General features: G+C 39.6%; 1 protein-coding gene across 1 annotated transcript in view; it reads left to right on the plus strand.

Annotated features, from left to right (window-relative positions):
• The window catches only part of FRAS1 (Fraser extracellular matrix complex subunit 1), a 708,831-nt gene that overhangs the window by 617,803 nt on the left and 67,102 nt on the right, over positions 1-23,926 (plus strand). The window contains exon 55 of the mRNA XM_077476089.1: positions 3,467-3,713. Coding sequence (XP_077332215.1) covers positions 3,467-3,713 — 247 coding nt within the window. The remainder of the gene's footprint in view (positions 1-3,466; positions 3,714-23,926) is intronic.

Raw genomic sequence — 23,926 nt, forward strand, 5'->3', positions numbered from 1 at the left:
AAATGGAGTTACAACTCACCTTTGATTTACTTAAAAGACAACGACTATTTTATACCTGGGAAACAGGAGGTGGGGGGTAATTGGATAATAAAAAGTAATGCACAGGTAAAAGATATTATTTACAGAGGTAAAATTAATACGTTTGAAGCACTTAGGAAGGATAGGGAACTTATGCGGATTGATGCCTGGAGGTATCTACAGTTAAGCCACTTTATTACAAAATTTCCCCATCCAATTCGGAATGAGGAAGAATATAGGCCTTTTGAGCGGCTTTGTCTGAGAGACAAATCAAAAAATAATATAGCTCGAATTTATAAAATTCTATTAGAGGGGGAAGGACTGGAGGGCCCGCCCTATATTAAAAAATGGGAAAGAGAGTTGGGGACTCGTTGCAGCACTCAGACCATGGAGAAAATAATGAAATTAACTCAGAGCGCGACGGCAGATAATAAGATGATAGAGTTGAACTATAAGTGTCTTGCAAGGTGGTACGCGACCCCAGACAAAGTGAGTAGATTTGTAGTTGCACAATCCCCAGAGTGTTGGCGGGGGTGTAAGATAATAGGAACTATGGCTCACATTTGGTGGGATTGCCCGATTATTAAAAATATTGGAAGGAGGTGTTGGAGTTAATAAAGGTTGTAACGAATAAACACATAACTGAGGATCCTTGGACTGTTTTGTTTCACGGGACCGACGGCTCGGTGAGGCAATATAAGTCCTCTATAATCCCCATACTGCTCAGTGCCGCTAAAAGTCTAATTCCAAAAAAATGGCGGGAGCCGGATAGCCCTAAAATACGGGACTGGATACTCCGGGTAAATGAAATACAGAACATGGAGTGCCCAGTGGAAGAGGGGGAGGAAATTGTATCAGGAGAAGGGTGTACGGGCAAATGGGTATCTTGGAAAGAATTCAAAAATTCTTGGAGGTATGTAGAGGAAATTATAAAATAAAGCCGGGATAGATATACATAGGGTTGGTGAGGGTGGATACAACTCTGAACCTACTGCAAGGAAGGGGGGGGGGGGGGGAGGAGGGAGAAGAAATGTTAAGTATATTTGGTTGTAAAAGATATTAAGAAAAGATTGAGTTTGTGATCGATTGTATTGTTTTTTGATTTTTTTTGTATACTCTATTTTGTAAAGGAAAAGAAAAAGGAATTAAATAAAGAATTTAAAAAAAAAAAATAAAGTGACAGCAAAGCTTCCATGGTGGCTACCATTGTCTGAAACCTCAGACTTAGCCATGTGACATGGAAGAAGTCACTGCTCTAATATTTCATTGTTTTTTTGTAAGCATTGGGCTTCCATTAGCACAGCTGAAAAGTAATCTCTCTAATGATCTGAAAAGGAGTCTAGAACACCACTTGCTGGATAGGATAGAAAACTGCATAGTATTATTAAGTGTGTTTTTATTTTTTATTCCTGATAAAGAAATAGATTTTCTGCTAAATTACAATTTTTTTCCTTGCTGAAATCTCCTCAATATTAGCCTTTAATTTTATCTTGCTTTAAAAAATTCTCTGCCATTAAGAAAGCCTTCCCATGTTTCTTTGGAAGCCCTGTAACGCCTCTAAAGTTGCTGCATAAACCAAACAGACAATTGTGACAATATGAAGGCAATAGACAAGCAGTTGGTACAATACATGAGCAATAAACAAGCATATGTGGGCATCCAATGGCCAATCCTTTCATCAAGTAGGCAACAAACAGGCAAGCATAACAATATGCAATCAACAAATTGACCAAAGTTCAAAACCCTAATGACACGTACACGCGAGCAGAATGTCCGACAGAAAAAGTCAGACAGAAGCTTTTCATTGTATAGTCCGATCGTGTGTATGCCTCATCTGACTTTTTTTTACAAAAATTCTGACGGACCTACAAATAGAACATGTTTTAAATATTTCCGACAGAAATTTTTCCTATCGGGAAAACCGCTCGTCTGTATGCTGTTCCAGCAGACCAAAAACGACGCATGCTCTGAAGCAAGTAAGAGACGGAGGCTATTGGCTACTGGTCTTTGAACTTCCTTTTTCTAGTCCCGACGTACATGCTGTACGTTACCGAGTTCTTAGCGATCGGACTTTGGTGTGATCTTGTGTACGCAAGACAGTTTCAGAGGAACTCCGTCGAAAAAACCTTTGGCGTTTATTCCGACGGGAAAACCGGTCGTGTGTATGTGGCATAAGTTTATTACAGTATCTCAAGTCATGTTCTCGGCTAATGAGGGGCATTTTTTGAACAAGTCCAGGTTATTAAAAAGGATTCCAATTCTCAGGAGCCTTTTAAATCTCATTCCACCATTTAAAACCAGTAAAAAAAAAAATTTTTGCCTTCACTATCAACATCAATGCACTTCATTGAATGGTTACATTTCACTGGCCTAAATCAATGGGCTGATTTTCTGGTGAATCTCTCAGTTTTGCGCATCCCTACAAACCATATTAAACATGAGAAAAAAAGGAAAATATGTAGCAGCTCATTTTTATCTTTTTTAAATGATATCCGCGGAACTCATGTTATGGATAAGGAACTGTATAAAGCGAATGAAAAAAGTGTTAAAGGACAGCTTCACCTTTAACAAAAAAATCCCAAAGGGCAGCCCACGAGAACGGTCTTTACTCCTTTACTAAATTAGCCCCAATGAGTAGGGGTTTTTACTCATTTCATTTGGGGATCTAGAATAATAGGGCAAAAAAAGAAAATGACAGTTGTGTTCTTTACTAACATTAGCCTTCAGTTTGTGCAGTAGTACAGCAGCGTTTCTATTTTCCATCTAATGTCTAAAGTGTTTGTACTTGCTCTCCTATGTAATTTTCTTTTCTTTTTTTCTATATCAGAAAACTATGCAGTAGATTGCTTAGAAAAAATATATAGATTTTTGTGTGGGTGTATTCAGAAGGGTTAACAATAGTAGTGAAATTGCAAAGACAGGTGAGCGCAGAATGAGATTATTGAAGTGCCTCTGCTGTCTCTCTCAGTGGTGAATATTCTACAGTTAGGCTGGATTCACATTTATGCAGTTTTAGTGCTTTTTGCATTTTGCAGATTTGCACTGCAGTCCATTTAACATGGTTTCCTATGGAACATCTTCTGTAGTGTAAATCTGCAAAATGCAAAAAGCACAAAAAATGCATAGGTGTGAATCCAGCCTAAGTGCTAGTTCACACCAGACATAGTTCTGTTCAGTTCCGTGCACTTTTTTTCTGCACAAAATGCATGGACAGTGTTTTCCATGTATGCCAATGGCTCTAGTTCACACCATGCAGTTTCCAGTCAGTTTCTGCACTGGAAACTGACTGCATGATGTGAACTAGAGCCATTGGAATACATAGAAAACACTGTGCATACATTTTTAGTGCAGAAAAAAAAGTGCACGGAACCGCGTCTGGTGTGAACTAGCACTAAAAGAAATCTATTTTAATGCAGAGTGACATATCTAATATGTTTAATCTCATCAGGTGCAATTTGATGAGCGAGAGGACAGCAAGGCCTGTACCATTATCATCAGTGATGACCAGGTATACGAGGGCATTGAAGGCTTCACAGTGGAATTGAGTATGCCTGCTTATGCACTTCTTGGACAGATCACTAAAGCCACTGTTAACATTAATGACACAGAAGATGAGCCCACTCTACAGTTTGATAAGAAGATATATCGGGCCAGCGAGAGTGCAGACGTCCTCTCTATTCCTATTGAGAGAAAGGGTTAGTCAACTTTTCTGCTAATAAAGTAATGTTTATGGTTCATAGTTTGTACATGTAGGAAATCTATATCATATCTGTAAACATACATATCTTTAGACATGTCCTAGTATATGAGTAACAGACACTTATTTGTTTTGTACTATGACTTGTTGGAACTATCATTATAGCAACAGATTTGGATTTAAGGGGTAGAAATGTCATTTTCACAAACAGTAGTAGCAATTTTTTACCAGTTTTAGAAACAGAATTAGTAAATTGATCATATTATCCTCCTGTAACTTTTGTATTGAACTGTACTGTAATTATTCCCCCCCCCCCATACATTGTAAAGTGCTGCGTAAACTGTTAGCGCTATATAAATCGTGTATAATAATAATAATTATCGGTGTGCATCAGAATACTATGGCCAGGTAATGTCCCATTAAGGTATTCAATACCTGCAATAACTGCAAAACCTGTAACCTGCCTGTATAGAATTATGGTACCCGCCATTGCTGACTATGTTAAGGGTACAAAATCTGGAGCCGCCTTCCTCATCCTTTGTTTAATACAGAATCATTGACTTGTTACAAGTTAAAGAGTAACTTCCAACCCTTTAGCATTTCTTCCCGTACCTATTAACATAACAGTCGCTGATATCTAATTTTTCCGACAGGTTCCCATTAATGCAGTATTCAAGGGATATTATAGTGCCTATTTAGATTTATTATTGCAATGTTTACTATTTTTTGATGTTAATTTTTTTCAAGATTGTTCCATATTTTTTTTATTAAAGGATAATTTGTCATTGAAGTATAACAGTACCTTAGTATAGTTATGTTTATTTGTGAGACCTCTCTTTAGTGGTTAGTCTTCAATTCAATACATTTAAAGAATAACTGTAGTTTAAGTGCAGTCATTGTTTATAGGTCTCCATAACTCACACCGAGTCTAATGAGAGCAAACAACATTGCTATTATGTAATGACCGAGTTTCGAAAGATAAATCGCTCAATGGACATTGAAAATCTGTTTCTTGTTTGTATGCACAGTACCAACAGTTACATTTTTATTGGGGAAAGAAACACATTAACCTTTCAATTTATCATCCGTTTGGCAGAATTTTACAATCTATTCCTTTTTTGCCTAAAAAAAGTCACAATCAAATTGTGCCCATTACCTGGACAAAACAAATAAACTGTCCAAATAACAGCTTTTCAAACGATTTTTCCTCTAATGTATGGGCACCATTACACTTACCTGTCCTAGCTTCTCTCAAATTTTTACAGTGCTGCCTGCTGAGTGCCACACAGTCTTTTCTAAAAAGTCTCCTTGCTGGGCCCTGTCTCTTCTGCACATCCAAGCTACAATCTGAATTATTATATTTTTCTGTTTCGTAACTGGACAGTGAATGGCCTTTCTAAAGGAATCAATGAAACTTGCAGTGCACATTTGAGAAGATGCACAGCCGTTTTTTTTAAATAACACTGCACTCGCAGATTACGCATTACTTAAATAAATAATTACATTTAGAATTTTGCTTTTTTTTCAAGTTCTGTTCAATTTTCCCATCATATTATCAGAAAATGCTTGCCAGCTGCCCTCTAGTGGATAATTGAAAGAATGACTTTGTAATCTGCACAGACTCTGGAATTGTTCTGAGTACATTTATAGCATGCTAGACAACAATATCATGCCTTTTATGTATAAAAAACGAATTACTGTGTGCATATATGAAATTATTTTTGAAACATATTTGTAGACATGAAAGCGAGCAATTGAGTAATTTACGCATAACACAATCAATATGAATGCAGATATGCAGGAAATTCTGATGACACAGCACAACTGCGGTGCACATTAGTCTATAACACACGTTTTAGCTTTGGATTGAATTTACGAACAGTTTTATGTATATATTTTTGTATTAGAGAAACAATTTGTTCATCTTTCCCAGAAAATGTATAAAGTGATTGGGGCTTGTGCTAGTATCAGTCAAGGAAACCAATGATGTACAATATCTTCAGTAATGGCCACTTAACAGCCATTATTGTGTGCTTAAGTGGCCACATTCCTGAATGTAAGTCTGTAAGATTCACAATGCAATTATTTCTCTTCAACATCAACTAAAATATCAGCATTGCAGGTGTACAAAATGCAATTTCCTTCAAAATAAGCCATTTTTATGGTGTAGGTTTATACTTTTTAGAGATTACATTTTGGTATATATTGGGAAGTAAAATGCAACAACAGCAACAATCAATCAGATATTGACTTTCAGCAGTTGCTTGGTCTTGAATACTTCACAGATTTTGAACAATGCTACTGTTTAGTTTTACAATCTTGGGCTTCTGACATAGAGGCACTAATTAAGCACTTTTTGAGATTTAGGCCCGGCCCTACATGGATCAAACTTCCAGGTTGGTAGTATAGATGTTGATCTACCAATCAATTTCTGTACAACCAGCCTGTTTAAAAATATTGCCGCTAGCTATAGCTGGCACTGCTGATCATTGTATTCTGATGATGTCAGAATACAATACCTCAGCAGGAGTGATTCCCCCATCCATAACAATTTTTCCCCTTCCAATGATAGAATGGTGTAGGTTATAGTGATGAATATATTTAAAAAATAAATATTTGTTAATGGCACTTCATATATATACTGTGGATATACAGTGTGTGTGTATGTGTATATATATATATATATATATATATATATATATATACAGTGCCTTGCGAAAGTATTCGGCCCCCTTGAACTTTTCAACCTTTTGCCACATTTCAGGCTTCAAACATAAAGATATAAAATTTTTATTTTTTGTGAAGAATCACCAGCAAGTGGGACACAATTGTGAAGTGGAACGAAATCTATTGGATTTTTGAAACTTTTTTAACTAATAAAAAAATGAAAAGTGGGGCGTGCAAAATTATTCGGCCCCCTTGCGTTAATACTTTGTAGAGCCACCTTTTGCTGCGATTACAGCTGCAAGTCGCTTGGGGTATGTCTCTATCAGTTTTGCACATCGAGAGACTAAAATTCTTGCCCATTCTTCCTTGCAAAACAGCTCGAGCTCAGTGAGGTTGGATGGAGATCGTTTGTGAACAGCAGTTTTCAGCTCTTTCCACAGATTCTTGATTGGATTCAGGTCTGGACTTTGACTTGGCCATTCTAACACCTGGATACGTTTATTTGTGAACCATTCCTTTGTAGATTTTGCTGTATGTTTGGGATCATTGTCTTGTTGGAAGATCTTTTGCAGACTCCAACAGGTTTTCATCCAGAATGGTCCTGTATTTGGCTGCATCCATCTTCCCCTCAATTCTAACCATCTTCCCTGTCCCTGCTGAAGAAAAGCAGGGCCAAACCATGATGCTGCCACCACCATGTTTGACAGTGGGGATGGTGTGTTGAGGGTGATGAGCTGTGTTGCTTTTACGCCAAACATATCGTTTTGCATTGTGGGCAAACAGTTCGATTTTGGTTTCATCTGACCAGAGCACCTTTTTCCACATGTTTGGTGTGTCTCCCAGGTGGCTTGTGGCAAACTTTAGACTAGACTTTTTATGGATATCTTTGAGAAATGGCTTTCTTCTTGCCACTCTTCCATAAAGGCCAGATTTATGCAGTGTACGACTGATTGTTGTCCTATGGACAGACTCTCCCACCTCAGCTGTATGTAGTTCTCTGCAGTTCATCCAGAGTGATCATGGGCCTCTTGGCTGCATCTCTGATCAGTCTTCTCCTTGTCTGAGCTGAAAGTTTAGAGGGACGGCCAGGTAGATTTGCAGTGGTCTGATACTCCTTCCATTTCAAAATGATCGCTTGCACAGTGCTCCTTGGGATGTTTAAAGCTTGGGAAATCTTTTTGTATCCAAATCCGGCTTTAAACTTCTCCACAACAGTATTACGGACCTGTCTGGTGTGTTCCTTGGTCTTCATGATGCTCTCTGCGCTTTCAACAGAACCCTGAAACTATCACAGAGCAGGTGCATTTATACAGAGACTTGATTACACACAGGTGGATTCTATTTATCACCATCAGTCATTTAGGACAACATTGGATCATTCAGAGATCCTCGCTGAACTTCTGGAGTGAGTTTGCTGCACTGAAAGTAAAGGGGCTGAATAATTTTGCACGCACCACTTTTCAGTTTTTTATTTGCTAAAAAAGTTTAAATTATCCAATAGATTTCGTTCCACTTCACAATTGTGTCCCACTTGTTGGTGATTCTTCACAAAAAATTTAAATTTTATATCTTTGTTTGAAGCCTGAAATGTGGCAAAAGGTTGAAAAGTTCAAGGGGGCCGAATACTTTCGCAAGGCACTGTATATACAGTATCTCACAAAAGTGAATACACCCCTCACATTTTTGTAAATATTTTATTATATCTAGTGCATGTACAGCTTGTATAACGGTGTAAATTTGCTGTCCCCTCAAAATAACTCAACATACAGCCATTCATGTCTAAACCGCTGGCAAAATAAGTGAGTACACCCCTAAGTGAAAATATCCAAACTGGGCCCAATTAGCCCTTTTCCCTCCCGGTGTCATGTGACTCGTTAGTGTTACAAGGTCTCAGGTGTGAATGGGGAGAAAGTGTGTTACTTTTGGTGTTATCACTCACTCTCTAATACTGGTCATGGCAAAAAATTCTCTGAGGATCTGAAAAAAAGAATTGTTGCTCTACATAAAGATGTCCTAAGCTATAGGAAGATTGCCAAGACCCTGAAACTGAGCTGTACCACAGTGGCCAAGACCATACAGCAGTTTAACAGGACAGGTTCCACTCAGAACAGGCCTCGCCATGGTCGACCAAAGAAGTTGAGTGCACGTGCTCAGCGTCATATCCAGAGGTTGTCTTTGGGATATTGACGTATAAGTGTTGCCAGCATTGCTGCAGCGGTTAAAGGGGTGGGGTGTCAGCCTGTCAGTGCTCAGAGCATACGCTGCATACTGCATCAAATTGGTCTGCATGGCTGTCATCCCAGAAGGAAGCCTCTTCTAAAGATGATGCACAAGAAAGCCCACAGTTTGCTGAAGAAAATCAGACTAAGGACATGGATTAATGGAACCGTGTCCTGTGGTCTGATGAGACCAAGATAAACTTATTAGGTTCAGATGGTGTTAAGTGTATGTGGTGGCAACCAGATGAGGAGTACAAAGACAAGTGTGTTTTGCCTACAGTCAAGCATGGTGGTGGGAGTGTCATGGTCTGGGGCTGAATGAGTGCTGCCGGCACTGGGGAGCTACAGTTCATTGAGGGAACCATGACTGTCAACTTGTACTGTGGCATACTGAAGCAGGGCATGATCCTCTCCCTTCGGAGACTGGGCTGCAGGGCAGTATTTCAACATAACAACCCGAAACACACCTCCAAGACAACCACTGCCTTGCTAAAGAAGCTGAGGGTAAATGTGATGGACTGGTCAAGCATATCTCCAGACCTAAACCCTATTGAGCATCTGTGGGGCATCCTCAAATGCAAGGTGGAGGAGCGCAAGGTCTCTAACATCCACCAGCTCCGAGATGTCGTTATGGTAGATGGGAAGAGGACTACAGTGGCAACCTGTGAAGCTCTGGTAAACTCAATGCCGAAGAGGGTTAAGGCAGTGCTGGAAAATAATGGTGGCCACACAATATATTGACATTTTGGGTCCAATTTGGACATTTTCACTTAGGGGTGTACTTGCTTTTGTTGCCAGCAGTTTAGACATTAATGACTGTGGGTTGAGTTTTAGGGGACAGCAAATTTACACTGTTATACAAGCTGTACACTCACTACTTTACATTGTAGCAGTGTCATTTCTTCAGTGTTGTCACATGAAAAGATATAATAACGGTACAAAAATGTGAGGGGTGTACTCACTTTTGTGAGATACTGTATATACACAGTGGATTTAAAAAGTCTACACACCCCTGTTAAAATGTCAGGTTTATGTGATGTAAAAAAAATGAGACAAAGATAAATCTTTTAAGAACTTTTCCACCTGTAATGTGACCTATAAACTGTACAACTCAGTTGAACAACAAACTGAAATATTTTAGGTGGATGGAAGTAAAAATAAAAAAATTAAATAATATGGTTGCATATGTTAGCGCTGTGTGATTTTCTCCCAAAAAATCTGTGATTTAAAAAAAAAAGATTCACGATTCGAATAAAGTTTTTTTTTTTTGATGGACGCCCGAACCAGCCCTGAGGAGCTGCGGGAAGGAGTTTTTGGGTGATGCCGCGGCTTCGGCCTAGTCCACGGCGTCCGGCATCGCGGACTAGGCCAAAGCCGCGGCCTCGCCTAAAAACTCCTGCCCGCAGCTCCTCAGGACCGGCGCTGAAAAAAAAAAATCAAAAAAATTGATTTCCTGAAAATTTGAATCGATTTTACCTCTCAACTCGATTCAAGATTCAAATAGATTTTTTCCCAGCCCTAGCATAAGTGTGCACACCCTTAAACTAATACTTTGTTGAAGCACCTTTTGATTTTATTAAGGCACTCAGTCTTTTTTTTTGGTATGAGTCTATCAGCATGGCACATCTTGACTCGACAATATTTACCCACTCTTCTTTGCAAAAACACTCCAAATCTATCAGATTGCGAGGGCATCTCCTGTGCACAGCCCTCTCCAGATCACCCCACAGATTTTCAATCGAATTCAGGTCTGGGCTCTGGCTGGGCTATTCAAATCTTCTGTCTTCTTCTAGTGAAGCCATTCACTTGTTGATTTGGATGTATGCTTTGGGTCGTTGTCATGCAGAAAGATGAAGTTCCTCTTCATGTTCAGCTTTCCAGCCGAAGCCTGAAGGTTTTGTTCCAATATTGACTGGTATTTGCAACTGTTCATAATTTCCTCTACCTTGACTAAGGCCCCTGTTCCAGCTGAAGAAAAACAGCCCCAAAGCATGTGCTGCCACCACCATGCTTCACTGTTCTTTTGGTGATGTGCAGTGTTGTTTTTGCACCAAACATATCTTTTGGAATCATGGGCAAAAAGTTCAACCTTGGTTTAATCAGACCATAACACATTTTCCCACATACTTTTGGGAGACTTTAGATGTGTTTTTGCAAAATTTAGCCAGGCTTGGATGTTTTTCTTCATAAGAAAAGGTTTCCATCTTGCCACTCTACCCATACCCAGACATGTGAAGAATACAGGAGATTGTTGTCACATGTACCACACAGCCAGTACTTGCCAGATATTCCTGCAGCTCCTTTAATGTTGCTGTAGGCCTCTTGGCAGCCTCCCTGACCAGTTTTCTTCTCTTCTTTTCATCAATTTTGGAGGGACGTCCAGTTCTTGGTTATATCAGTGCTGTGTCATATTTTCTTAACTTGATAATGACTGTCTTCACTTTGTTCCATGATATATCTAATGCCTTAGAAATTCTTTTGTACCATTCTCCTTACTGATACCTTATAACAATGAGATCCCTCTGATGCTTTGGAAGTTCATCTGTCCCCTGGTGCCTCTACACTGAGAACCAAGCGATTGAACATCACGGAACGCTTGATTTTCAGAGCTGCCCCCTCCTCGCTCATTGGAGCACCGGGCTGTGGGGAGGGGAGGGGAGCGGCGTGGCCGGCTCAGGCTCTCAGCGGCTCGCTGAGAGGCTGAATAGGGTGTCAGTCCAGGCACCTGGCAGATCCAGACTTCATTGTCACGGTTCCTGAACTGACACTGGTGACGTCAGCGGACTTCAGCCCGCTCTCTGCTGAAAACGGGGCACAGGACTGCAAAAAACTAATTGCACTCCTGTGAGCCAGTGGCTATTGCACAAAATGATGTACAGGTACGTGATTTTGCGCAATAGAGCTCACCTGCCGCAGTAAATATGCGGTAGGCGGTTGGCAAGTGGTTAAAGGAGAAATACAGCCAAGCAATAGAGCTCACCTGCCGCAGTAAATATGCGGTAGGCAGTTGGCAAGTGGTTAAAGGAGAAATACAGCCAAAGCTCACTTGGCTGTATTTCTCTGTTAACCACTTGCCAACCGCCTACCGCATATTTACTGCGGCAGGTGAGCTCTATTGCGCAAAATCACGTACCTGTACGTCATTTTGTGCAATAGCCACTAGGTGGCGTGTGTGCATCGCCGGAGGCGCAATCGTGCTCTGATTGGACACAGGGGATGCCAATCAGCGGGTCTGACGGACCCAATGTCTGCAGCCACCCGTGATCGTTCACCACAGTGACAGAACGGGGATCAGTAAGCATGGCAGATCTCCGTTCTGATCACACAGATCCTGTCTTTCTACTATGCAGGAAGATGGATCTGTGTGTTCTCCCAGGCAGCCCATCCCCCTACACAGTTAGAAAAACACTCAACACACACTCAATACTCAAGGGAACACAGTTAACCCCTTGATCGCACCTGATGTTAACCCCTTCCCTGTCAGTGCCATTAGTACAATGTCAGTAAATATTTTTAGCACTGATCACTGTAATAATATCACTGGTTCCCAAAAAAGTGTCAAAAATTTCTGCCGCAATATTGCAGTCCGGTTAAAAATTGCTGATCACTGCCATTACTAGTAAGCAAAAAAAAAATAATAAAAATGCCATAAATCCCCTATTTTGTAGCTGCTATAACTATTGCACAAACCAATCAATAAACGCTTTTGGGGATTTCTTTACCAAAAATAGGTAGCAGAATACAAATTGACCTAAATTGATGAAGAAATATCCCCAGTTATAAGAGGTTGTGCACACTTATGTAACCACATTATTTTAGTTTTTTATTTTTACTTCCCCCCCCCCCAAAAAAAAAGAATTCAGTTTGTTTTTCAATTGAGTTGTACAGTTTATAGGTCACTTTACGGACACTTTCACACTCAGAGTGTCTGGGCGTCGGGGGTAAAGTACTTTTTTGTAGTTTTAGCAGCTCTTTTCGGCGGAGGGGCATTTTTAACCACAGCTAGCGGCTGAAAAAAGGGTTGGGGCGCCTTAAGAGTGATGTATACACCACTCCTAAAGCACCTCAAAGTAGCTACTAGCAGGCCTTTTTTGACGTCCTGCCAGCGCACCTTTCCAGTGTGAAAGCATTCGGGATTTCACATTGGAGTGACAGGAGAGGCACTTTACAGGAACTAATTTTAGCGCTATAGTGCCTGTAAAGCATCTTAGTGTGAAAGGGGTTAAAAGGTGGAAAAAGTTTTGAAATTATTTATCTTTGTTTCCTTTTTTTACATCACAGAAACCTGACATTTTAACAGGGGTGTGTAGACTTTCTATATCCATTGTATATGTGTGTATGCGTGTATGTATATATATATATATATATATATATATATATATATATATTTACTGTAAATATAATGTGTTTTACTAAAGGCAAATAGAATATGCTTCAGAGCTTAGTGATACGCCCAATCACATGCTAGGAAAAGAAACTGCATGTTTGCTTGCACATGATTGGATGATGGAAGTCAGAAAAGCCCTGGAGCAAATTCCCTTGCAGAGTGCAACTGCACTTGCAAAGTCTGTTTGCCTTTAGTAAATAAAACTCATAATGTTCTTGCAAACTCTCCAAGGAGAATCTAGTTCATCCAAAGCTTGATAACATCTCCATATGATGCTTTTTTTTTTTTTTTTACATCTTTAGCTGATATTTCTTACCTAGTTGACTCACATATATTTATACATAAACATTCTGTCAAAAAAAGATGGGAATTGGACTGCTGTCTATTTTCTATGGCCAGCTGTTTATTAGTAAATAACACAAATAATGCATCAGTGCACCGCTCTATTCAAAGCTTTACAATTCAGAAAGGGAACCAGAGAACTCTCAGGGACCGCCACACAATACAAGGAAGCCCTATTACAGTAACTATGACAATAGAGGCTACAATAATAGTAGAAGTAGACCACCACATCATGGGTATCCACAAAATCTGTGTAATTGTAATGAAGGATATCAAGGGAGCAATTATCAAGTAACAGGTATAGGGGCCCCCATCAAGGGGGTCAAAACCCACAAGGGTATCAAAATAGGACTCCACAAAGGAGAGGACCACCACAGGGTGATTATCACCATCAAGGAGGACCGCCACCCTATAGCGGACCCCTTCGGGATGTGGGACATTGTTATTCACCAAAACCGCAGAGAGCTAGATATGATAGACCACCCACAGATCAATATGATGTTCCTACGTATAATCGTTTTCAGCCTCTGTATGATTTACCTAATCAAGATTATGGGGCCTCTTTTTTAGAGAAGGGGAGGGGGAAGTTTACCAGGAAATAAAGAAATGTAGAAAAGGGGACAACAAGGAGGAAGAAGGCTAAAACAAAAAGGACAGGTTTGCGCCATTAAAGGATTTAAATAAATTTGAGACCTACATAGGAATCCAAACATTCATCCGGAAACTTAATGTGAAAAATATTATGCACAAAATCCTGTGGAAAGGGCAGCAGCAGAAGGGGATTACACTCAATTAAGGAATCACTCTGTATTTAATCCCCAAATAGTGAACAACAAATATGTTGCCAGAAAACTGGTTACCACTGATCTAGAACAATTACCCATAAAAAATTTTTATGAGCAGAAGGATATAAAGGGCCTTAAATCACTGGAGGACAGAAAGGATATAGTTATACGTCCGTCAGACAATGGGGGAGGGATTGTGGTTTTGTCGATAGAACAGTATAAGACAGAAATTAACAAAATTCCATAGGATAAAGGAACATATCAAGTATTAAAGTCCAATCTGACAAAACTATTTAGAAATGAGCTTGAATCTATAGTCCAATATGGGTATCGAGAGGGATATATTAAACAAAAGGGAAGGAAAATACTTATTACATCCCTAAAATCCATAAGGACAAGAATAACCCCCCAGGGAGACCAATTATAAGCGGGATAGAGTCACTCACTTCCCTACTAGACGAATATATTGATGTGTATCTGCAGCCCCTAGGTAAGGGAACTAAGGCCTTTTTAAAGGATACCAAACACACCTTACAGTTGTTAAAGGAATGTGATACTAATATGAATACGGTGATAGCCACAGCAGATGTGGCCTCACTGTATACTAATATCGACCACCAGGGGCTATAAGAGCAGTTAAGTGGGCATTAAAAAAGAACACTAATATGAAACGTAAGCAGCAAAAATTTATTTTAAAAAGTCTGGAATTCTGTTTAACCACTTGAGGACCGCCGTATTGCCATTGTACGTCAGCACAATGGCACAGGCAGGCATAATCACGTACATCTACGTGATTGCCTTCCAGCGGGTGGGGGGTCCGATCGGACCCCCTCCCGCTGGTTACGGCGGTCCGATTCGGTCCAGGAGCGCTCCGTGATGAGGGGATGGCCGTTGGTTTTCGGCCACCCCCTCTGGATCGCTCCTGGCCAATGAGAAGCTTCCTCCCCTGTGTATTGTTTACACAGGAAGGAGGAAGTGATGTCATTCTCCTCGGGGCGGTCTTTTTGACCGGACTACGAGGAGAACAGTAAAAGTAAGTGTGCACCAACACTACACTGACATGTAGGTACACACAGGCACACAAACCCCCCCGATCCCCCCCCCGATCGCCCCCCGATCCCCCCCCCGCCCCCCCTCCCCCCCCAGTCACAGTGTCACTGATTGCATTGATCATTTCTTTACTGATCAATGCATTCAGTGTCAGTTGTGACAGTAAAAACTGTCAGGACAGTTAGTGTTAGGTCCAGGGTAGCCCCCTATCACCCCCCAATAAAGATTTAACCCCCTGATTGCCCCTAGAGTTAACCCTTTCACCCCCTTTTGCCAGTGTCACTAAGCGATCATTTTTCTGATCGCTGCATGTGTCGCTAGTGTCGCTAGGTAGCTAGTTATTTTTTTAGGTTCACCGCCAGGTTTTTATAGCGCTAGGTACCCCGATATACTACCCAATAATGTTTTTAACCCCCTGATTGCCGCTAGTTAACCCTTTCACCCCCTTTTGCCAGTGTCACTAAGCGATCGTTTTTCTGATCGCTGCATTAGTGTCGCTACAGTCGCTAGGTAGCTAGTTATTTTTTTAGGTTCACCGCCAGGTTTTTATAGCGCTAGGTACCCCGATATACTACCCAATAAGGTTTTTAACCCCCTGATTGCCGCTAGTTAACCCTTTCACCCCCTTTTGCCAGTGTCACTAAGCGATCATTTTTCTGATCGCTGCATGTGTCGCTAGGTAGCTAGTTATTTTTTTAGGTTCACCGCCAGGTTTTTATATCGCTAGGTACCCCGATATACTACCCAATAATGGTTTTAACCCCCTGATTGCCGCTAGTTAACCCTTTCACCCCCTTTTGCCAGTGTCACTAAGCGATCGTTTTTCTGATCGCTGCATTAGTGTCGCTACAGTCGCTAGGTAGCTAGTTATTTTTTTAGGTTCACCGCCAGGTTTTTATAGCGCTAGGTACCCCGATATACTACCCAATAATGGTTTTAACCCCCTGATTTCCGCTAGTTAACCCTTTCACCCCCTTTTGCCAGTGTCACTAAGCGATAATTTTTCTGAACGCTGCATCAGTGTCGCTAGTGTCGCTAGGTAGCTAGTTATTTTTTTAGGTTCACCGCCAGGTTTTTATAGCGCTAGGTACCCCGATATACTACCCAATAATGGTTTTAACCCCCTGATTGCTGCTAGTTAACCCTTTCACCCCCTTTCACCAGCGATCACAGTATAAGTGTCACTGGTGACGCTGGTTAGCCAGTTAGTTATTTAGGTTCCCCGTCAGGTTTTTATATAGCGCCAGGGACCCCCATATACTACCTAATAAAAATTTGAACCCCCTGATTGCCCCTAGTTAACCCTTTCACCACTGATCACCGTATAAGTGTTACGGGTGACTCTGGTATAGCATTTTATATTCAAATCCGGAAGGCAGTGCTTGGTTTTCGGGGTCCCGTACGTGGCTAGGCTCCCAAAAAGTCCCCCACATGTGGTATCCCCGTACTCGGGAGAAGCAGCAGAATTTATTTTGGGGTGTAATTTGACTTCTGCACATAGCATGTGTGAGCAATATATCATTTAGTGACAACTTTGTGCAAAAAAAAAAAAAGTTTGTAATATTCCCGCAACTTTTGGCAAAATATAAAATATTCCATGGACTCAACATGCCTCTCAGTAAATAGCTTGGGGTGTCTACTTTCCAAAATGGGGTCATTTGGGGGGGTTTTGTGCTATTTTGGCATTTTATGGCCTTCGAAACTGTGATAGGTAGTGAGGAGTTAAATCAAAAATTTGCACCCTTAGAAATCCTGAAGGTGGTGATTGGTTTTCGGGGTGCCGTGCGCGAATAGACTCCCAAAAAGTCCCACACATGTGGTATCCCCGTACTCGGGAGAAGCAGCAGAATGTATTTTGGGGTGTCATTTCACATATGCCCATAGCATGTGTGAGCAATATATCATTTAGTGACAACTTGGTGCAAAAAAAAAAAAGTTTGTAATATTCCCGCAACTTGTGGCAAAATATAAAATATTCCATGGACTCAACATGCCTCTCAGTAAATAGCTTGGGGTGTCTACTTTCCAAAATGGGGTCATTTTGGGGGGTTTTGTGCTATTTTGGCATTTTATGGCCTTCGAAACTGTGATAGGTAGTGAGGAGTTAAATCAAAAATTTGCACCCTTAGAAATCCTGAAGGTGGTGATTGGTTTTCGGGGTGCCGTGCGCGACTAGACTCCCAAAAAGTCCCACACACGTGGTATCGCCATACTCGGGAGAAGTAGCGGAATATATTTTGGGGTGCAATTCCACATATAACCATGGCATGTGTGAGCAATATATCATTTAGTGACAACTTTTTGTAAAAAAAATTTTTTTTTTTTTTTTTTGTCATTATTCAATCCCTTAGGACAAAAAAAATAAATATTCAATGGGCTCAACATACCCATCAGCAATTTCCTTGGGGTGTCTACTTTCCAAAATGGGGTCATTTGGGGGGGATTTGTACTGCCCTGCCATTTTAGCACCTCAAGAAATGAGATCGGCAGTCATAAATTAAAAGCTGTGTAAATTCCAGAAAATGTACTCTAGGTTGTAGACGCTATAACTTTTGCGCAAACCAAAAAATATACGCTTATTGACATTTTTTTTACTAAAGACATGTGGCTAAATAAATTTTGCCCTCAATGTATGACTAAAATTTAGTTTATTCGATTTTTCTTATAACAAAAAGAAGAAAATATCTTTTTTTTTCAAAATTTTCGCTCTTTTTCCATTTATATCGCAAAAAAAAAAAATCGCAGAGGCAATCAAATACCATCAAAAGAAAGCTCTATTTGTGGGAAGAAAAGGACGCAAATTTCGTTTGGGTGCAATATTGCATGACCGCGCAATTACCAGTTAAAGCAGCGCAGTGCGAAATTGCAAAAAGACCTCTAGTCCTTAAGGTGTTTATTGGTCCGGAGCTGAAGTGGTTAAAACATAACTTTTTTTGGTATGAGATCAATTTCTATTTACAGTTAACAGGTGTTGCTATGGGCACTAAATTTGCGCCCAGCGTTGCTAACTAGTACATGACTAAATGCGAGGAGCAAGGTATTCTGTACGGCATGGACTTGAGGGTGTTGTCGTATAGCTGCTTTATTGATGACTTATTGTTAATATGGGAAGGGACCACTGGAGATTTAGAAACTCTACTACAATCCATGAATAGCAATGATCAAAATATCAATTTGACATGCGAGATTAGTAAGGATAATGCACACTTTTTGGATTTGGAGATCTTTAACACACCTAAAGGCGATTCAGTTCGCATCGTGCGCTATACAAGTATTTCATTCATTCATTCATTCATAGAAACAAAAACATACTTTAAGGAAACTGACAGCAATTCACATATCCCCACCAACAGCTACCACCATAGACCCTGGATAAATAATATATATTTGATTATACACTATGCAGGTGGTCTACCTTGTGGGTAGGTTAGATGCATCTAGAACCATGATGACTAAATCAAGGTACTCAAGCTACTATAACACACCAGTTAATAGGGATATCAGCATCTTTGAGGCACATTGCCCCCCTTGTGTAAGGATATGACGATATCCCTTTAATGTTACTTTTATAATTATGCGTAGGTTACTGTTACTAACTATATGGTTGATCCAGATTTTAGATATTTTATTTTTAGCCTTTTTTAATGTATACTTTTATGTAGTTAATTTTGGCCCCAGTTTGTACTAATATGGGAAATTATTTGTAAATTGCAGTGTGTTAGTAGTACACATTTTTGTTGGCTAATACTATGAATTGAACCGTATGCAACATTTCGAATTTTAGTAGATTAGTATATATTTTGTTTTTCAAGATGTATTTGTTTAGTAAAAGGTGATTTTATATCTGGGAGGAGGTAATAGGTTTTCTCCGCAGCATCATCCTGAGATTGAGTATTAATGTATGAATGCAGCTTATCTCCGTCTGGTACATTGGTGGGACCACAGCAAGTAGGAGTCAGGAGTAGGAGTCAGATCCATGTTGCAGTGAGATGGTCCGTATGGTATCCAGTTGTGGATATCAGTATAGCTAGTGAATTAGATTAAGCCTATGCACAATAGAATGTCTTCAGGCTACAAGAAAATGGCCGATGGCCGATTACAATGGCTCGTGTTGGGGAGGGGATAGGAGACAGCTGGTCTGTCTCACAGTAGAGAAACCTATGATCTCAACAAGTTCCCAGTGTTTTAAAGCTTTGAATAGAGCAGTGCACTGATGCACCAGACCCATGTGAGTACCCTGGACTGGGGCTTTTTTGTATTATCAATTGGTTTTATAAAATTATATCACACTATCGAGCCCATTTTTCTTACTGTTTACATATGAGGAGACAGCGTTATTGAGCAGCTCAGGATCACACAGTTAACATTGAATCCAGATGTGATTCATATGCGTGGTTTGACCAGGCTTAAATGTGTGGTCACACACTCAGAGGTGAGCAGCTTTACCTAGGGGTAGGGAGCACCAGAGTGTGGACACTGCAACACTGTTTTTGATGACTTCAATTGTTTCAGAGATTTATGTTTGATAAGGACTTGTTATGCTATTTTTGTATTTACTGACCCATGTGATATATATTACGATTTTTTTTCACATTAGGCACGGAGACACTTTGATATTTTTAATATCACAAATTTTTATTTACACACATAGAGGAAATATATACCTAATTTAGCTTTGCACATTTGCCTCTCTGTGCTTTATATTTGGCTGCTATATCTTTCCCATTACACATAACTGTTTGATTTGATTTATTTCAGTTTTGCGCGAAATTATTTATATACTCTTTCACTTGTTTGGTGTTACTGTGAACACTTAGATTTTGCAGCATTTGTGAACACATCTTATTTTTCACTCACACATTGATCCTTCTGGTCTACTCCTAGTAGCGCGAAGGACTTTATCACATTCACTCTACAGGGGTATCCCCACACGCTTGAACGACCATACTAGAGATAGTTGGTCAACTCCTGGGGGTGAGTGTACATCTATGTGGGGCACCCAGTCTGAGCACATTGGAACATGGATGTACCTTTAATGAGCACAAGCACTTTATATCACTATATTGGGACTGTTCCACATATATGTGTATATATCTGCCAAGACCAGGTGCGGTGGACTGTTTTTTACTCATTTATCATTGCCTTATGGCAATTTTTTTACTGCAGCTGGTTCAAACGTTGTGCCTTTTTATTATTATTTCTTTTGGCGCTTAGTTTCTTAAATATTTGAATCACTTATGGGTGTTGGCTAGCAACTTTTTTATTTATTAGGTTATTCGCATTATTGGATTGTGCAGATTGATTATTGGTACAATATTATGTACATTTCACATTAATAATTATGCTACCAAAATTAGTGTATGCTGTAAATTGCCTCAAACATTTCAGGAACAGATCTGGTTTCTTTTTTGCCAGAGGCTGCCATTTTGCTGAACCCCCCAAAAAAGATATTTTAATAGTAGAGATATTATAGGATTTCACCTTCAGAAAGAGAAGTGGATTATTAGATAAGGAATGAGCTGCCCCATATGTGACAAATGCGCAAAAAGAAGCTACGGAACCTTTTTTGGGCATGGAGCATTGTTCCAGACATGCCAAGAGTGAATGTGGCCTAAGAGTAGGGAAACTCATTGATTCTGGGAAGTCTGGATTATTCCTCACTGGAGGAAAGATAAAAGCATGGCTGTTTAGGTACAACTTGTATGCCATGTAAGCCAGGTAGTATATAGGAGAGGGTTCATGGTAACTCCTGGAGGCAAAAGCTCCTTGTGCATGTGGAGAGCATATAATAAATAATGTGACGTAGCTTATTCTGGTTTAGATGTATGTATATAGATAAAACATCTCACTTTTATTGCTAGAGATAAGAACATTGGTACAAACATGAATGGCACATTACAAATAAAAACTGCTAAAATCAGGCCAAATAGATACCAATCAAAGTACATTTTGTGCACACATATTGCAAAAGTTCTCATTCTGTATTTTGTGATGCTTTCCAAATAAAGTAGAAGTGCTTTCTTATATAGATGTCTCCTATGGGACTTCTGTTAAAGTTTGTAGATTATGGGAACTCCTCATCTTGCCGAATCCACATCAATAAACAATTCTGTGATTGCTTTGGCTGTGCCTCTCATTTGTTTGATTATCTGTATCCTGGCAACTGTCAGATCTAATGGAAATTTCTAAAAAGGCAGCTTACAGCAGCATTCCATTATAGATATCTACACCGCTGCAAGCAGAGACCTTTTTAATCTAACAATGCACTGTGGTCTAAGACAATAATATCTGCCACTTAAACCTACCTTCTATTTTCTCCTTTAGTTTTTATTATGATTTCTCTGTGTTTGCAAATTTTTCATGTCACTGTTTATCTGTAGAGACTTCTAATTGATTTGTAACATACAATGAATTTAAATAAGCTTTTAAAACGAAACAGTTTGCGGACTGTATATAGCATTTTGCTTTTCCACATTTTGGGCCTCATGGTAAAATATTTTAGGAGGGCCCAGCAGACAAACTGCTACTGTACGAAGACCTGTTAATGTGGTAATGAGTAGCAACATTAATGACTTGGTGGGGACCAAGCTGTCATTTTGTAGACCAACCAAGCAAAAAATGACAGGGAGGCAGCTCAATCAAAGGGTAGGCTCATGAAAAATTTGTGGTAGAAAGACAAACCTAGTAGGTGCTTCTATAAACAAAAATATATAATTGGCTGCACTCCAATTTCAAGCATGAGCAAATTTAATCCATAAGGTGTGCAAATATATTTCTCTGATATGCGTCCACCCTACCAAAATAAGTAGACAGCAGGACTTTGGGAGCTGTGTCTTCTGCTCCTATAAAGTGTTTGAGGATATAGTGATCTCTACTTAGCTCCTAGCAGAATTTTTCTTTTAGTTTATAATAAATGTTTTTATATATCATCATTTTAAACTGATGTTTTATATCTGTTTTTAACCACTTCAGGCCTCATAGACAAGACCAATTTCTTAATTGCTGCTATAGGCCTGTTTATTCATCAATAACTGTTAATACTTAAAGTGATTGTAAAGTCTTGTTTTTTTTCCTATAAAAATAAACCTGTTATACTTACCTGCTCTTTTGTAGTGGATTTGCACAGAGCAGCCCAGATCCTCCTCTTCTCTGGTCCCTCTTCTGTGATTCTGTCCCCTCCCTCCTGTTGAGCAGCTTGCTATGGGGGCAACCGAGCTGAGTCCCAGCTCCCTGTGGTCCATTCAGATATGAACCTGACTCGGTCCTGCTCCCCTCTCTCCCCTGATTGGCTAGCTGACTTTGATTGACAGCAGTGGGACCCAATGACACCGCTGCTGTGTCTCAGCCAATCAGTAAGGAGAATCTCGGACGGTGATTGTAAAGTCTTGTTTTTTTCCTATAAAAATAAACCTGTTATACTTACCTGCTCTTTTGTAGTGGATTTGCACAGAGCAGCCCAGATCCTCCTCTTCTCTGGTCCCTCTTCTGTGATTCTGTCCCCTCCCTCCTGTTGAGCAGCTTGCTATGGGGGCAACCAAGCTGAGTCCCAGCTCCCTGTGTCCATTCAGATATGAACCTGACTCGGTCCTGCTCCCCTCTCTCCCCTGATTGGCTAGCTGACTTTGATTGACAGCAGTGGGACCCAATGACACCGCTGCTGTGTCTCAGCCAATCAGTAAGGAAAATCTCGGACGGCTGAGACACTCGTGGATATCGCTGGACAGAGAGGGACCTCAAGTAAGTGTGAGGGGGGCTGCTGCACACAGAAGGCTTTTTATGTTAATGTATAGCATGCATTAAGATAAAAAAAACCTTCTGCCTTTACAACCACTTTAAGATAACAATATAATACATATGTTTTTTTTTTTTTTTGGGGGGATTTTATCTTGCAAAAGTTTTATTTTTTATGTAATCCAATACATGTACCTAAACAAAAAAATGCACCTTTTTCTAATTTGATCAGTGTAAGTTTAATAAAAATACTGTTGCTAAAAAGTGTGTTTTTCTTTAATTTATACTATTTAAAATGATACTAAAATTATGATTTGGGCACAAAGCATTGCAAAGGTATTTACAAATAAAGTAATTAAAAAAAAAAAAACATTTTGTGTTTTAACAAAACAATTTATTGTAGTTAGAAAAATAGACAAAAAGAATCAGCAGGAAGGTAAGAGGAGAAAGAGTTCATTGTGATTGATTTTATTAAGTTAAGGGTACATGAGAACAGATTTTATTTAAAGAAAAAAAAAAGGTACCCTGTATCTGTTTTTACACATCAGCTCCGGAGAATTGCCAGCAAATCCAAGGGGGAGCAGGTGTAAAGCAGCCCATAGATGATTAAAATTTTCTTTCCTTCCACCACTGGTCAGTGTCGATGGGGGTTGCCTCCCACAGCACTATGGTGTTCTGCCAAATTTTATTGTATTTTTTGTATTGACCGAAATAAAATAACAAATACAAAACCTCCATGTATTCCCATTGAAATCACCTAATTACGACATTAGCATTGCATTAAAGAAACTTTATGGAATATAATACAATTTTCTTATTAGTTCTATGATGTACATGAAAGGACTTAAGCTGCATAGTAATATTACAACCATGTGTACTTGTTTATCAATGTGTACATGTATCTTAATTTTTCTGTTATATTTTGTAAATATTTTGTATATGTTAAAATAATAGGAGTATCTGCGAAGTGTTCTTTTGTGTTTGTATGCATTTTTTTTTTAATAAAGACTAAAACTTACCGATTTATCAC

Source organism: Lithobates pipiens, unplaced genomic scaffold (assembly GCF_037356315.1).
Source record: "Lithobates pipiens isolate NorthernLeopardFrog02 unplaced genomic scaffold, aLitPip1_a1.2 Scaffold_13, whole genome shotgun sequence".
NCBI classification, from domain to species: domain Eukaryota; kingdom Metazoa; phylum Chordata; class Amphibia; order Anura; family Ranidae; genus Lithobates; species Lithobates pipiens.